General features: G+C 46.6%; 1 protein-coding gene across 3 annotated transcripts in view; it reads left to right on the top strand.

Moving 5' to 3' along the window:
- Nucleotides 1-15,146, top strand: part of LOC138566693 (leucine-rich repeat and fibronectin type III domain-containing protein 1-like protein) — a 799,167-nt gene that overhangs the window by 393,599 nt on the left and 390,422 nt on the right. For all 3 annotated transcript variants that reach the window (XR_011301995.1, XR_011301996.1, XM_069644277.1), the window contains exon 2: nt 9,208-10,611. Coding sequence is in view for 1 of the 3 variants with exons in the window: in XM_069644277.1 (XP_069500378.1) it covers nt 9,227-10,611 (1,385 nt within the window). In the remaining 2 variants the exon portion in view is untranslated. The remainder of the gene's footprint in view (nt 1-9,207; nt 10,612-15,146) is intronic.

Raw genomic sequence — 15,146 nt, 5'->3', positions numbered from 1 at the left:
TTCACACGTGTTAGACTTTGAGCATTGACACTAAATAAAGAAAATGAAGAAGAAATAATTTGTCTTTATGGAATTCTATACAATAATTACTGGACTCATTAAAGGATCGTTTCAGGCGCACTTCTGGGGGGTGAGTCACTAATTTAGTCTGTTATTAAACACTTCAAATTCACAATGCAGATAAAAACGTCCAAAAAGCATTAGAGTAGAATAAGCATCCATTTCGGACTATGAGCCTCATCACGAGTTGGGCGGTAACCGCCGGTGATATTAGCCCTACTGCCAAACCCCCTGGTGCTATTAGCGCCGGATCACGGGGTTGGCGGTAATGGAATTCCCCATTCCCCACTGAGCCCATTCGGGAATGCCCCATTCCCCATTGGGCTCAATTTTCACGCTTTTACCGCCGGTGGATTTCCCGCCGGCGGTAATAGCGTGAATTTTCGGCGGATTTCCCACCAGCTCAGAGCTGGGGAGAAATCCGCCGAAGCCCTGATTTGGCGGACTCTTAAATCCGGCGGTAATTGCGCGACCGCCGGATTTAAGGGTTACTGCCAAACTTGTGATGAGGCCCTATGTCTTTTTGCTTTCCGCAAGTTGCAGTTATAGCATGTTTTTTCTGCCGTTGTCTCTGTTACGATCATCACCAGAGATTCCATCTCGGTGTCCTTGGTCACTTTACAAAATCCTTGTGCCTAAAAGCTTGTGTACATTGTAGAAATGTTTGGCGATAGCACATAAAGTGGGCTTTGATTTCATTGTGTCACAATTAATACTTTGTTGCAATGTCTATCTTTCCTATCTCCCTGGCATGCTGCTCATGATGTTTGTTTGCCTGCATGAGGCAACACGTGCCCAGGGTATGGGATGCCATGTGAGTGCACTGTTTTCCTGTGCTACTCTAAATTATTTTCTTCACAGTTATGAACCCTCCCCATGCTATATATTTTGGCAACCTCTGAAGCCTTAAAATAGATCCACGCAGTTTTGACATGTGACCGACTTTGCACCAGACGTGCAGATGAACTGGCCTGCTATTAATCTCAGTTATCAGTTTAATGGTATCCACGACAGAGTGTTTTTTGCTTTCGGACTTTGAGAACATTTAGACATGTAACTGTTCATTTTACTATAGCCAGTAGAATAGCTATAGCCGGTAACATAGCTTAGTGGGTGATGCGCTTGCTGCTGCAATGTGTATGTGATCTGCAGGTACAAATCCCAGCAAGGCCAATTCAGCCTTTCATCCATCTGAGGTTGATGAATGAGTACCAACACAGGTTGGGTGATATTGTATATATATTTGTTCTATACAAAGCACTTAAGCGTAAGTGCTATATAATAACACATCATCATTTGGCCTTTGACGTCTGCTTGCATTCACAGTAATTTGGTAATATGGGCCTAAACACACTGAAATTAATGAGTCACATTACAGCGATATCGTAACCATTTGTGTCGTAATATACTTAGGAAAAATGTATTTATTGCACTATGATATGATATGATATCGCATTTATAATACGCCTATACACAAGTGTTTCAAGGAGCGATGAGGCAAGGGAGGGGAAACAGAGGGAAGACAGACAGCGATCCTACTAGTGAGAGAGGGTATGCCCAGGCGTGGGTCCCTTGCTCGCTGCGCCATTGGAAACCAAGCTACACTTCATGAGGATGATAAACAAGACCAAAACAAGTCTGAAGTTGCTTGTGTTTCCATGCAGAGGGGACCTGGCATAGCAGTTTGGGCTGGGCTGCTACCATTGGCGACGTACCTGACTGATTTGCATATGGCTGGACCCCTTTTGCAATGACGCAGATGGGCTAAAAAACTATGGTGTGGAAGGTTGCCCAGATCAATGCCAGTGGTTCAGATATGTTCAAAACCTTCCACCCATCACTTTTGTGGTTACAGTGATCCTACTAGGCCAGGTGACATTGATATTGTGCAACTGCAGTGGAGGGGAGAATGGGAAAAGTGTGGGGGGAAATGGGAGGGGGCAGAGCAGTAAATAGGATAACAGTAAAATAAATAAAGACAATACATGATAAATAAAATAATAAATAAAAGTACGGCCAACTGGAGGCAAGTGCAGGGGTAAGTGCGGACATTGGGTGTCAAGTGCTAGTAGGGGCTGTAGGGATACAGAAACAGTGCAAGGGTTGTCATGGGGGGCAGTGCAGGTGTGCAACTGGCGGGGAGGGGACCAGGGCCCGAGATCAGAGGGTAGCCAGGTAACCAGTGCAGTTTCAGCCAGGAGATCACCAGGGGAGAGGAGGAGAGAAAGCAAAAGCAAAGAGTAATGTCTTGAGGCGCTTCCGGAACCGGAGATGGTTCTCCTGAAGTTTCAGAGAGGCAGTTGCCCCCCTTGTGACTGTCTTTTTTTATATAATGGTTTTGTAGCTTCGGAGAGGCAGTTAGGCTTTTCCAGAGGGAGACCCCAGCAGAGGAAAGAGATCAACCACCAACTCGTTTCTTGAAGAAGCGACTAACCCTGAGGGAGTTGGAGGTGGATGAGTGAAGAGCTCGAGAAGGAAGGTATTTAGGAAGAGCGAGTTGAAGGTATTGAGGTTGCAGGCCCCAGAAGGCCTTGTGGACAATGCAGAGGGTTTTGAAGTTAATCCTCGCCGCCACTGGGAGCCAGTGCAGAAATGTCAGTCCTGGAGAGATACAATCCCTGGGCTTGAGGCCAAGGACAAGACTTGAAGTCCTGTTTTGGATGAGTTGCAGAGGGTGGAGAGTAGAGGCAGGCAGATTTAGAAAGAGGCTGTTGCAGTAGTCGAGCCTAGAGAGAACCAGAGCTTTGGAGACAGTGAGCTTCTGGAGGAGGAGATGAAAGGAAAAATACTTCTGAGGCGTTGCAGCTGGTAGTGTGACTACTTAGAGACGTCAGAGATGTGAGGAGAGAAGGAAAGGGTGGAGTCGAAGATGACCGCAAGGTTTTTAACCTCACAGGTGGGAGCAGGAAGAGGGCCAAGAGAGGCCGTCCAGAGAGTGACAGGAAAGGAGGGAGCAGGTGTGCTGATGAGGATAATCTCAGTCTTACTGGCATTAAGGCATAGATCATTAGCAGCACAGCACTCCTGGATGGTGAGCAGACAGTCAGAGATGAGAGAAGGAGAAGAGGTGGCAGAAGGGAGCCTGAAAATGAGTAAAGTATCATCTGCTTAGCACTGAAAGTTGGGGCTGAGAGCAGCGATACGGTGGGCAAGAAGTGCCTGGTATTGGTTGAACAGCCAGGGAGAGGGATTCGACCCCTGGGAGACACCACAGGTAGAGATAGAGATAGAGTAGAGGAAGGACCCGAGTTGGACCTGGGAGGGTCGATCAGAGATGAAGTAGGTCAGCCAAGCCAGGGCCTGATCGGTGATACCCAGGTTATCACAGAGACGGTTGAGAAGGATAGCATGGTTGACCGTGTCAAAGGCAGAAGAGAGATCAAGTAAGATGAGGACACAGGGGGTGTTGTTATCGAGGTTGGAGAGCAGGTTTTCACAGATTTTCAGGAGAGCAGTTTCCGTGCTTCTGGCAGCTCTGAAGCCCGACTAATGGTCATGGAGACAATCAACAGTGTGAAGGTTAAGCTGGGAGATGGAGAGATTTTCCCGGAGTTTTCCCAGGAAAGGAGTAATTGAGATTGGATGATAGGTAGCTGAGCAAGAAGGGTCGGCAGAGGGTTTCTTAAGAAGAGGGTGCCCAACGGAGTGCTTCAGGGGGAGGGGAAGACTCCAGTGGCGAAGGAGTAGTTGGAGAAATCAGCCAGAGCAGGAGCCAGGGTGTCGATGTGATCCTTGATGGTTTTGGAGGGACAGGGGTAAACCTGTTTTGACCAGACTTTCATAGATCAGACTTGTCTAGAAACCTCGTCTGAGAAGAACAGGGGAAAGGCAGAGGAGGAGGGAGGAGAGGTGGCCACAGCAGGGCCACAGGAAGAGGGAGTAGAGGGAGGAGGGGGAGAGGAAGAGAGAGAGGACAGGATGTCCTGAGTTTTAGGTGTGAAATGAGAAGGCAAGGCCGTGCAGAAGGCCTGAGAGGGGACAGGAGAGGTAGAGACTGCAGCATGATTGGCCAGGTCCTTGCAGATTGTAAAGAGGTTGGTCAAGTTGTTAGATGAAGCAGAGACGTAGGCTTGGATGTGGGCTCTGTTCTTGGTGCGGACAGAGAGCCGGTATTGCTTTTAGAGCAGGTGGCAGACCAGTTTGTCAGAGGATGTACAGGAAGCACACCATTTCCTCTCAGCCACCCTGCACTTGCGTTTAAGGGTGACAAGGTCTGAGTCGTACCAAGAATTGCACTTGGCTTTGGGCTTCAAGCGGATCCTCATGACAGGGGCAAGAACATTGAGAGTATGAGCTATAGCAGAGTGAAGCATGGAAAGGGCTGTCTCAGGGTGTGAGTCAGTGAAAGGGGGAGAGGGGCTGAGAAAGTGGTGGTAAAAGCCTCAACTGACACACGCTTCATGGGTCGGATAACCGAGAAGGTAGGTGGCAGGAGGGGTAGAGAGGGTAGAGAGGGTAGAGAGGGTGAGATGGGAGGAAAGGTGAAAGTGATCACTCCAGGAGAGAGGAGTGGTGAGAGGGATTGAAGGGGGGATGTCTGAGGAGATCAGAACATCCAGAGTGTGCCCTGCAGAGTGATGCTATATGATGCAACTTTCTCTTTTGTCAAGGGGGGAAAGGTTGTGTTCCATGGCCTCCATGATGTCACTTCAGAGTGAGGTCAACTGACATATCTTCTTGTAGTGTCATCCGAGGCCAAGGAGTTTGTGATGTCACTTCCGATACCCCTTGCATTTTGGTGAAATGACGTCCCGGGTAGTTCACTCATTTCTCCTTGATTTGGAATTATGATGTCTCATCCCCTGGCAACCACACCTGGTGAAGAGGGAGACGTCAAGTATATCGCCACCTCTCCCAGCAAATTTGGTAACCTATACGCAAGGAACCTTTTACGTGGTTACCTCATAAAAAGTGCAGCTTCTGAAACCACAAACAGTCCTTACTAAGGAAAAAGCTGTGTGTTACACCTAAAGCTGGATCTGTGTACTATGAGCAGCTGTGATTGACGTCTGGCCCCGGAAATATTATATTATTTTAAAAGTATATTCAATATTTATTCCCGGGGCAAGCATTTATTTTGTATTTGTTGTTACTTATGTAGGTGTATTAGTGGTTATCTGTTATCATTACATCTCCCCGTTTCAGATGGACCCTTTTTGATGACTCTGTGTTCCCACATCATGCCACCCTTTCTGTGTTGTGCAGTGTGCATCTGGGATTTCCACAGCCCTACTGTCCTTTTAAACTAACTGCCGTGTGGGGAAATCCTGATATCTCAAACGTTCCCATTTGTTCATCTATGGTCGCTACATTGAATGCTCATTCAAGGACTGCTTTTTTCACCCTGTTCCTGGTCTTCTAGTTATTCTCCAATTGCAAGTCTCAACTGCAAACATTTTCTTGCAAAGTGAAGATTCAATTATTTTATTCTTTCCTCTAACTGTCCATGTTCTCCCAAGATTCAGGAGCCCATCATCAACTTGCACTCAACACACAGAGCACATCCTAAAGAGCCTAATCAATGGTGATGGATCAGGGGAGTCGTAATCCATAAGAGCTGCACTTCTTCTTCTTCTTCTTTTTCTTCTTCGTGGGTTGGCTCCTCAAGGTCCAGATCTGGCGATTTCCATCTGGGAAATAATGTTTGCGATTAGTGACCCTTGTCAGCCGGTCACCTCTGCCAAAGCTCCTTCCACTTCCCAAGAACTGCTCTTGGCAGGCTCCTGTCCTATTGTGTCTCTTTCGAATTTCAGTTTCAGAGAGCTAAAGCTGCCTTCCGTCTTTCCTAATGAATGAATCATACAAAGTAGAATTCACCTGATTTAGTACCCGGCGTGGGTTAACCAGAATGAAACAACCATTCTGATTGGCCCTCACTGGGGCTTTACCCGGAAGGAAAGCCCTTGGCCGGGATTCCACTCTTTTGTTCCCGGCGGGGGATGTGGCAGCCCCATAGCCAATGAGGAGGCTTGAAGTGGGGCCATCCCCGCTCCGAGCTTCCAAACGGCTGGAGGCTGCCATCGTCCTACGCTGGGGATTCAGGGATGTTTTTTTTTTCCACCCCCCTGCACACAATCCCACCCCCACCCTCCCAGCCCCATTTACCTTCGTATTTCTCCTTTTCAACTTTTCACCTGTTCTCCAATTCTATTCCCAGCATGTCCGCTCCCAATGGCCGCCATGGTCGAGAGAAAAACAAGATGGCGGTTGTTTCATTTCTAAAAGAAAACTGTTTTGAATAAATCCCTGAGACATAGCTATGTATTTTTGAGAAGGGGGCACCCCCTTCTCCATCAAATATTTAAATAACTACTGCAAGGAATAACCCCAAACCATTTATGGATCGCGAGTCAATGCTTCGTGTCCAAGTTCTTTCGGACCTGGTCCAAATCGGTCCAGCGGCTTGGGCTGTGCGCTTTGGCTCTAATTGACATTGTTTGTCTATTGGAAAAGGAATGGGAAGTAGGCTGCACTTTTGGAAAACAAAACAAGTTTTTATCTTCTTAATAACTTTTTTATTTTTTACCAGATCTTTAGGAAACTTTGCAGTCTGGGAGGACTACATGAGTTCTTAATCACTTTTGAAATTTTTGTCAAATCTGTTACAATCAAAGGTTATTATCGTTTATATATATTTTGAGGGGAAGGCAGAATGGAGGAGTGTGTAGGGGGCAAGTAAGCAGGTAGTAGGTGAGGTATGTTGGGAACCCCAAGAACAGAGAAAAATAAATACCACTAGAACAACAAAGAACCAGACATTAATTATTGTCTGTGCAACCACGTGGAATGGAATTCATGGCTGGCAACCTGTCTCTTGCCATGAGTGTCATCTTGACCCAGCCCTGGTCTTTGACTTATCAACACTTTGGATGCTGAACAAGTATGTTCATACGTCTGATGGGAAAGGTGAAACAACTAGCTTGAAACACTTGTGTATAGGCGCGTTAGAAATGCCATATCATATCATATTAGAATGTCAAGTGCTGTTAACTAGAAGGGTTGTACTGGATGAAGGTGGTGACATACGGCAGGTTGGCATGTTTGAGAGTCGTGGGTGGAGATGTATGGAAGGCTTAGAACATCTGCTCAATTACTAAATTTCTAGCAGGCCGAAAACACCGACTGACTAGTAAGAATGGGCTGAATACGTGTATGGCGGACAGGATTCATTTGCGACACAGGATCTTTCCTGGGTTTACCAATCAGGGTCAGTGACTTGTCTAGAAATACACTACCAGCTGCACTACCAGCTACCACACTACCAGCTGCACCTCCTCAGAGGTATTCTTCCCTTCCCCTCCTTCCCCCAGAAGCTCACTGTCTCCCGAGCCCTGGTTCTCTCGAAGCTGGACTACTGTAACAGCCTCTATCTTAATCTGCTTGCCTCCACTCTCCGCCCTCTGCAACTCATCCAGAACAGAACTGCGAGACTTGTCCTTGGCCTCAAGCCCTGGGAACGTATCTCTCCAGGACTGAAATCTCTACACTGGCTCCCAGTGGCTGCGAGGATTAAGTTCAAAACCCTCTGCATTGTCCACAAGGCCTTCTGGGGTCTGGGGCCTAAATACCTTCAACTCTCTCTTCCTAAATATCTTCCTTCCCGAGCCCTTCGCTCATCCGTCTCCAACTCCCTCAGGGTCAGCCGCTTCTCAAAGCAACGAGCTGGGGGTCGATCTCTCTCCGCGGCAGGGGCCTCCCTCTGGAACAGCCTTCCTGCATCCCTGAAACTTGAGGAGAACCATCTCCGGTTCCGGAAGCACCTCAAAACCTTCCTCTTTGCTTCTGCTTTCTCTCTCCCTCTCCCCTGCTAAATCCTTCATTGAAACTGCACTGAATCTGCAACTGGGCCACCCTCACTGACCTCGGTCCGGGGCCCAGCCACTCTCCACTTGCACTGCCTCCCTGGCAACCCCTGCACTGCAAGACTGTCTCTGTATCCCTACAGCCCCCCCTTCCCAGCACTTGTCTGCACTTACCTTGCACTTGCCACCATCTGGCCCTATTTATTTATTTTATTCTACTTACTTTGTACTGCACTTCCCCTCCTCCCCCTCCCCTTGCATTTTTGCCTTCCCCTACCCCTGCACCTGCGCGGTCTGAATGTCACCTGGCCTAGTAGGATCGTTGTCTGTCTTCCCCTTGTTCCCCCACCCTGCCCCGTTGCACCTTGAGACATTTGTGTATAGGCACGTTACAAATGCCATATCATATCATATCATATCATATCCCAATCACCATGTAGCCCAACCAGCACCTGACCCGGCTGCTGAGGTGAAAGAGACATTAGATGAAGCAATGTGTGTAAAGCTGCTGGTCAGGCTGGCTAGATAATGCCCCCCTCTAGTTTTAGTCTAACATTGATGTCAACATTATCATTACCACTATGCAATTTCTGATACCCACAAAGGGAAACACACATGGGGATAGACATGGCAGCCCGTTCCTTATGACCTGCACCTGAGATCCATGGAAACTGTAACAATTCAATATGGCATGGGAGTCAGATCCAAGAAAAAGCTGCTCCATGCCCTCGACGCTAACACTCTTCTATCCGATTGGCTAGTTTTGCCCATGTCAGTGGAATGTGAAGTATGTTGCTTTCACCTCTCGGATCAGAAAACAAACCAGAAGTAATGTCTCCAGCCTATGCATATGTTCTACATAGTGGTGGGAGAGAAAGAAAGAGGACTGTGGAGGGGATATGAGAATGGCCAAATATAGTGAAGGGGATAAGGAGGACGCTAAAATGTATCCCCATACAGGGTCGTAGATAGGGTATGCTTGCGAATATCATCTCTTGGATTATTTCTTTTCCCACCACCTGTGCTTGAATTGTGGTATTGCCAACCCCCGAGGGGATAAACAGTAAGTGCGCAGGGTTATTTAATTAGAGGCACAGCATTTGTCATTGTTTATCTGTTCTTGCTGCTGCGGGAGAATTTGTCTGCCAATATGAGGAGATTCGTACAACGCAAGCAGCTCCCGGGGCTGAGTTTGACACTTGAGTTTATTTTTAGAATGTGGCAGCGAGGATATAAAATAGTCCTGAGCTGTTGTTGCTAATCTCTTTCTGCTGCTTTCCATGAGTCAAAGTAACACGTTGTCTCGTTTTCTCCCCTCCCCCACCCCTGCTCTCTCTATCCCCAGCTCCATACAGTGACGTACGATGGAGAGGCCGATCTTCTGCCTGCTGCTGCTCAGCATGTCTGTGCGAGCTCAGGTCTGCCCAAAGAGATGTATGTGCCAAAACCTGGCACCGTCCCTTGCCATTCTCTGTGCCAAGACTGGCCTGCTGTTTGTGCCAACGGTAATTGACCGGCGGACTGTGGAGCTACGACTGACAGACAACTTCATCACCGTAATCCGGAGGAAGGACTTTTCCAACATGACCAGCCTCTTGCACTTAACGCTCTCCAGGAACACCATCAGCCAGATCATGCCTTACACCTTTGCTGATCTAAGGGGACTTCGCGCTCTGCACCTGGACAGCAACAGGATTCTCAATGTGTACCATGACAATTTCAAAGGCCTGCTCAACCTGCGGCACCTAATCCTGAGCAATAACCAACTCCAGCATATCGATCCCACCTCTTTCGATGACTTTGCTGGGACTCTGGAAGACCTGGATCTGTCGTACAACAACTTGGTCAACATCCCTTGGGAGATTATTGGAAAACTTAACAATGTCAATTCCCTCAGCCTAGACCATAACCTGATTGACTACGTCCCAGAAGCGGTATTCACCAACCTCCACAAACTGGCGCGTTTGGATATGACCTCCAACAAGCTGAAGAAGATACCGCCAGACCCACTGTTCCTTAGAATACCTGTGTTTGCCAAGTCAAAAGGCTCTCCTATGTCCTCACTGGTCCTCAGCTTTGGTGGTAACCCACTGCACTGCAACTGTGAACTTTTGTGGTTAAGACGTTTAACACGGGAAGATGACCTTGAAACATGTGCTTCCCCACCTGACCTTCTGGGAAAATATTTCTGGACCATTCCCGAGGAGGAATTCATGTGCGACCCTCCAGTTATAACAAGACACACAGGAAAAATATCAGTCATGGAAGGTGAAGCAGTGTTACTGAAGTGCAAGGCAGCTGGGGACCCCGATCCCCATATTCACTGGGTGTCCCCAGAAGGCAAAGTTGTCTCAAACACTTCCAGGACTGTCTCTTATGAGAATGGCACACTGGAGATACTCATCACGACGATTAAGGACAGTGGCATCTTCACGTGCATTGCCTCCAATGCAGCGGGTGACTCAACCGCTAGCGTTGACTTGGTGGTCAACCCACTCCCTCATTTTTCAAATACAACCAACCAGGTAAAACTTCCAGAAACAGGTCCTTCGGATATCCACACTTCGGCCAAGTCGAGCAACGCAGCCAGTGCAAATGAGAGCAGCATTCACCAGGAGAGGAAAGTGCTGGCAGTGGATATGACCTCATCAAGTGCCCTCATTCAGTGGTACCCTCACAGGAACATTCCGGGTATCCGTATGTACCAGCTCCAGTACAACAGCACCTCAGACGACACCCTACTTTACAGGTTAGTGAGCTAGTCATTCTGCGTCCTACACTCGGGTTACAAGCATAATTCTTACATTTTGCTTTGGTAATGAAAAAACGTGTGTACATGTACGTTCAATCACATGACTATTTCTCAAAGCATCTGAATATAATCTCAGAGGTGTGGGTGGAAGAGATTTGAAAAATACTTTACTTTCAATGCTGTAAGGCTGCATTTTGATGCAAAATAACTATGGGCCTCATTACGGGTCAGGCAGTAACCCTGCTGGTGCTACCGGCGGTTTTGCCGCCGGACCCGTAAAAAATGACTGGTGCCTGACTACCTGGTGCCACTGGACTAATCCGAGTCCGGTGGCTGGGAAGTCAGGCGCCAGTAATTTTGTTAGTCCCCATTGCCTTGGTTTCCATGGGAATAGAGACACGGGAGCACCCGCACCATCAACAATGGTGCCCGTGCTCCCGTAAGAACTCTGCGAGCGGGTGCTGTTCCGCCGAGCATGTCTGACCCTGGCAGGTGGAACAGCTCCCAGCCGCAGAGTTGGCTTACTGGGCACCATTGTTTCCAGACCAGCACAATTGTAATGAGGCCCTATATGTCATTAATAAATGCCATGCACCCTAGACCTCGCCCACTGCATTGCCCACCCATTTTGACTTTTCTCTGAGGTTTATCTATTGAACCATGGTCTCCTTAGCCTGAAGATATGCATCGGTAGGTTTATGTCTTTACAAATTAACCTAAATTGTGACATATTAAGTTTCAGGCCCAGGTCTTTCTGAATGATAATGTGGGCTCACTAGGTGTCAGTCTGGTCACTGAGCTACTGGTAGAGGGGGCATAATGCTGCGGCTTTGCCCCACTGTAGAGAAGACATTTCCAGAAGGATGTCTAAAATACTAAATGATCAACATGGAGGACTGACTATTCAATTGGTTTGGCAAAATCATAACCACCCACAAGCTATTACAGAATCATGGGCGTCACAGTTTGCCCTTATTATTTTACTCACACGCCTGTGAAGTAGAGGACTCCAACCCTCTGATAACCATATAAATCACACAAACGTACACATAACTGATGCCCCCCCAAAGAAGGTCCACAAATGGAAATAGGACTGACACTTTTTTGACGTTGCACTAAAGTAGAGCTTTGTAGCAAACAGGTTTTAGCCGTTGTGTGCACATTATTGACAGTTGTTCAACGTATGCATTTTTCAACTGTGATTATTAAGCATGTGGATGAAATGTAAACATTGAGGTGGCCATTTATGAATTGTATATATAGATACTTTGTGAGCACCACGTTACAAAACATCACATGAAGGCAATAACGTTTTAGGTTTTATAAGATATATAGTTTACAAAGTAGAGCTCTGCAGTATGGATTTTCAGCATATTGTGAGTATGTGCCTAGGAAATTGGTACGGATGAGAATCAATGACTGGTACCTGGTTTATTAAATGACAAACCAGTGTAACCAGACCTTCATGTAGGCTTTACCTGTCCTCTTCCCCGCTAGAGACATCAATGACAGATACCAAACCAATCTCAGTATCTAGAGATAACTGTCAGGTGTATCTGGAGTGTATAAAATGGAGAAACCTGCAGTCAAAGGTTACTGACAAAAGAGCAGAATACTGCTGATCTGCTGCTGAAACAAATGCTATTCAAATATATCCTCCAATCAGCACTTAGTACACTTTCCTTTGTAATCAAGGCCTTTATGTCTTTCCTGGTGACTTGTGAGTCAGACCCCCTCCTCTTTCTGGGCCACTGGGACTGGTGCTGGGATGCAGAGGAAGTGACGCATCAAGAGGAGGAGCCTTCTCCACAATGCTGGAAGACTGCAGTGCTCCTGCGGTGGCCCTGCCATGTAACCAGGGAGTGAGGCATGTACATGGAAAGGGACACTGAAACGCATTAGACCACCATGTGGAGAGCACCAGCAGTTTGACGGTCTGGGGATGGGAATGGCTGGGGCAGACGATCCTGAGGAAGTGATGTGGTAAGCCTGCATGCTTACCTCCTGTTTCACCTAATGTTTCTTGTGAGCTATTTCTGGTGGCACACATCTCTATTTTAGCCTGCAAGTGTGAGTTCATCCTCTCCTTAGGGTGGTTCAGTTTTTCATAGCAGTGGACTTCTAACCACTCTATTTGCAATCCCTTCCTGGGAGCCATGTTAACCTGGTCAGGTGTTGCAGCCTGCTTGATAAACTAGAGAGACACCAACTTAACCCTTAGGCAATTGTTAGATTTACTGATGTGCCATCCCCCTCGGCCTGGATTTACATTGTACCATAAGACTTGATTTGCTTGTCCTTGGTCTGCACTGGCTTTTGACATTGGTTCTTGTAGGCTCTGTTCTTTGTAATTGTTATTACCTTGTTTGTTTGTTTGTTTGTTTGTTTATTAGGTTGGTAATGCGCACCAAGCCCTTAGGTAGACGGGCGCAACAGAAACAAGACATCTTACAACTTAGTTACAGTACAAGGTAGCAATACATAGAGCAGTGATTGCAGTAGGAGCAAAAATACAGGTACAAGATACATTAAATACGAAGCAATGGTCTTGGTAAGTCAAGGAGGCATTATCGTGAGTAACAATGCATGCACACATACATATACAGATATGTATACACAACCTTACATGTCTATGTTAACGTGTATCCATGTTGCATGCAAATATGACAGAACAGACAACCATGCGTGTATAGTTAACCAATCTACAGTGTAGTTTGAGGGAACAAAGGGTCGTGTAGGGGCTGGAGAGGTAGAAGTGTAGTTTGGCAGTTGGGTGTCGTTAGTGTGTAGCTAATTGAGTATCTTATGTCTGAATATAGGGTAGGGTTGTTCTAGTCTGAGGTCAACTGGTAATTTGTTCCAACATTGTGCCGCTTTAACAGGGAAACTGGTTCCTCCTGCTGTCGAGCGTTTGAACCTAGGAATCTCTAACATAAATGAGTTAGCAGATCTCGTAGGGCGGTTAGCTGTTCCCCTGGTAATTTTATCCATAAGGTATGGGGGTGCCAGGTTATTCAGGCATTTGGAGGTGAGGGATGCTGTTTTGAGGATAATTCTGTCCGTTATTTTCAGCCAGTTAACCTCCTTCCTGAATTCGGTAATTTACTCTCTGTAAGGGATGTTCAATGCTGCCCTCAGGGCGTTATTCTGCAGTCTTTGGATTTTGTCTGTAATGTATTTGTTGGCTCCCGAGTACAGGCCATTACAGTAATATAATCTTGACATGATAAGAGCGTTGGCTAGTGTGGTGCAGCTCGCTCTCGAGAGGTATGGTCTGGAAGCTCTGATGAGTTTGCAAGTGTACGTTGTGGATGAGACAAGGAAATTGACTTGCTTTTGAAGAGTGAGAGAGGAGTCTAATTAGAATCCTAAAGTTTTAACTACAGACATCACCTTAATAGGGTTGTTATCGATGTTGAAGGATGTGTAGTTTGGGTTGCGTTTTTGGGTATTAGCTTCAGAACCTAAGATTAGTAATTCCGTTTTTATCATCATTCAGGCAGAGGCCATGGAATGCCATCCATGCCTGAATGAGGGTTTATATTTTGTTCACCAAGGCTGAGTCAGTCTCGAAGTTGCCAAAAGGGGTATGAGGATCTGTGTGTCATCTGCTTAATTAGTGTAGGTGACACCCAGTCTATCCAACTTGTCAAACAGAGGCTTGATGAAGATATTATACATAGTAGGGGAGACGCAGGAACCTTGTGGGACCCCGCAGGTTATTTTAATGGGGTCAGCAGAGGCTGAAGTAGAGAAGACTCTCATGGTCCGGTTAGCTAAGAAGGATTGGACCCAAGCTATAGCATCTTTGGTGAAGTTGGCGGCAGATGGAGGTGGTTGCATAACACTGCATGGTCCACCAAGTCGAACGCTGCCGACAAGTCCAGTAGGAGTAGCAAAGCTATTTTTTCCATTATCCTTTAGTTCTTCAATTTGTGTCTTAAGGTCTAACAGCGCTGTTTCAGTGCCACATGGAGAGGGCGGTAGGCCGATTGTCGTGGGCCAAGTAGGTGGTTGGCTTCTAGATAGTACTGAGTTTGTATGTAAGCAGCTCTATCTAAAAGTTTAAGTAGAAATGGCACAGTGGTGATGGGTCTGTAATTGTTAGGGATAGAGGGGTCCAGAGTTTGTTTTTTAAGTAATGGTAGAACCCAGGATTCTTTAAGATTGGCCAGTACTGTATTCATTTTAAATGAGGAGTTTATCAACTTGGAGATAAAAGGGGCTAGGTCTCTAGCTGCATCCTTTATCATCTGTGCTGGGCACGTGTTGCCTTTACAGTTAGAAGGTTTGAGGGAGAGTATTATTTTTTCTGTTTCAATTATGGAGATAGTCTTGAATCTAAAGGGTGTGGTTGTCCTAGTCAGCGAAGGTTGACTAGTTTGTTGGTCAGTGAGTGGTAGTGAGGCCTTTATTTTTGCAATTTTGCATTGTAAAGACAGGATTTTATTTGATAGAGCATTTTGTATGTTAGTACATCATACTTTATACTTTGGGGCATTGTCTACCAGTTGAATTGGGGATTCTAGTTC

Source organism: Ambystoma mexicanum, chromosome 2p, assembly GCF_040938575.1.
Source record: "Ambystoma mexicanum isolate Mex_15411 chromosome 2p, UKY_AmexF1_1, whole genome shotgun sequence".
Lineage (NCBI taxonomy): Eukaryota > Metazoa > Chordata > Amphibia > Caudata > Ambystomatidae > Ambystoma > Ambystoma mexicanum.
The sequence above is the reverse complement of the archived record's forward strand: the minus strand, read 5'-3'. Positions and strand labels throughout refer to the sequence as shown.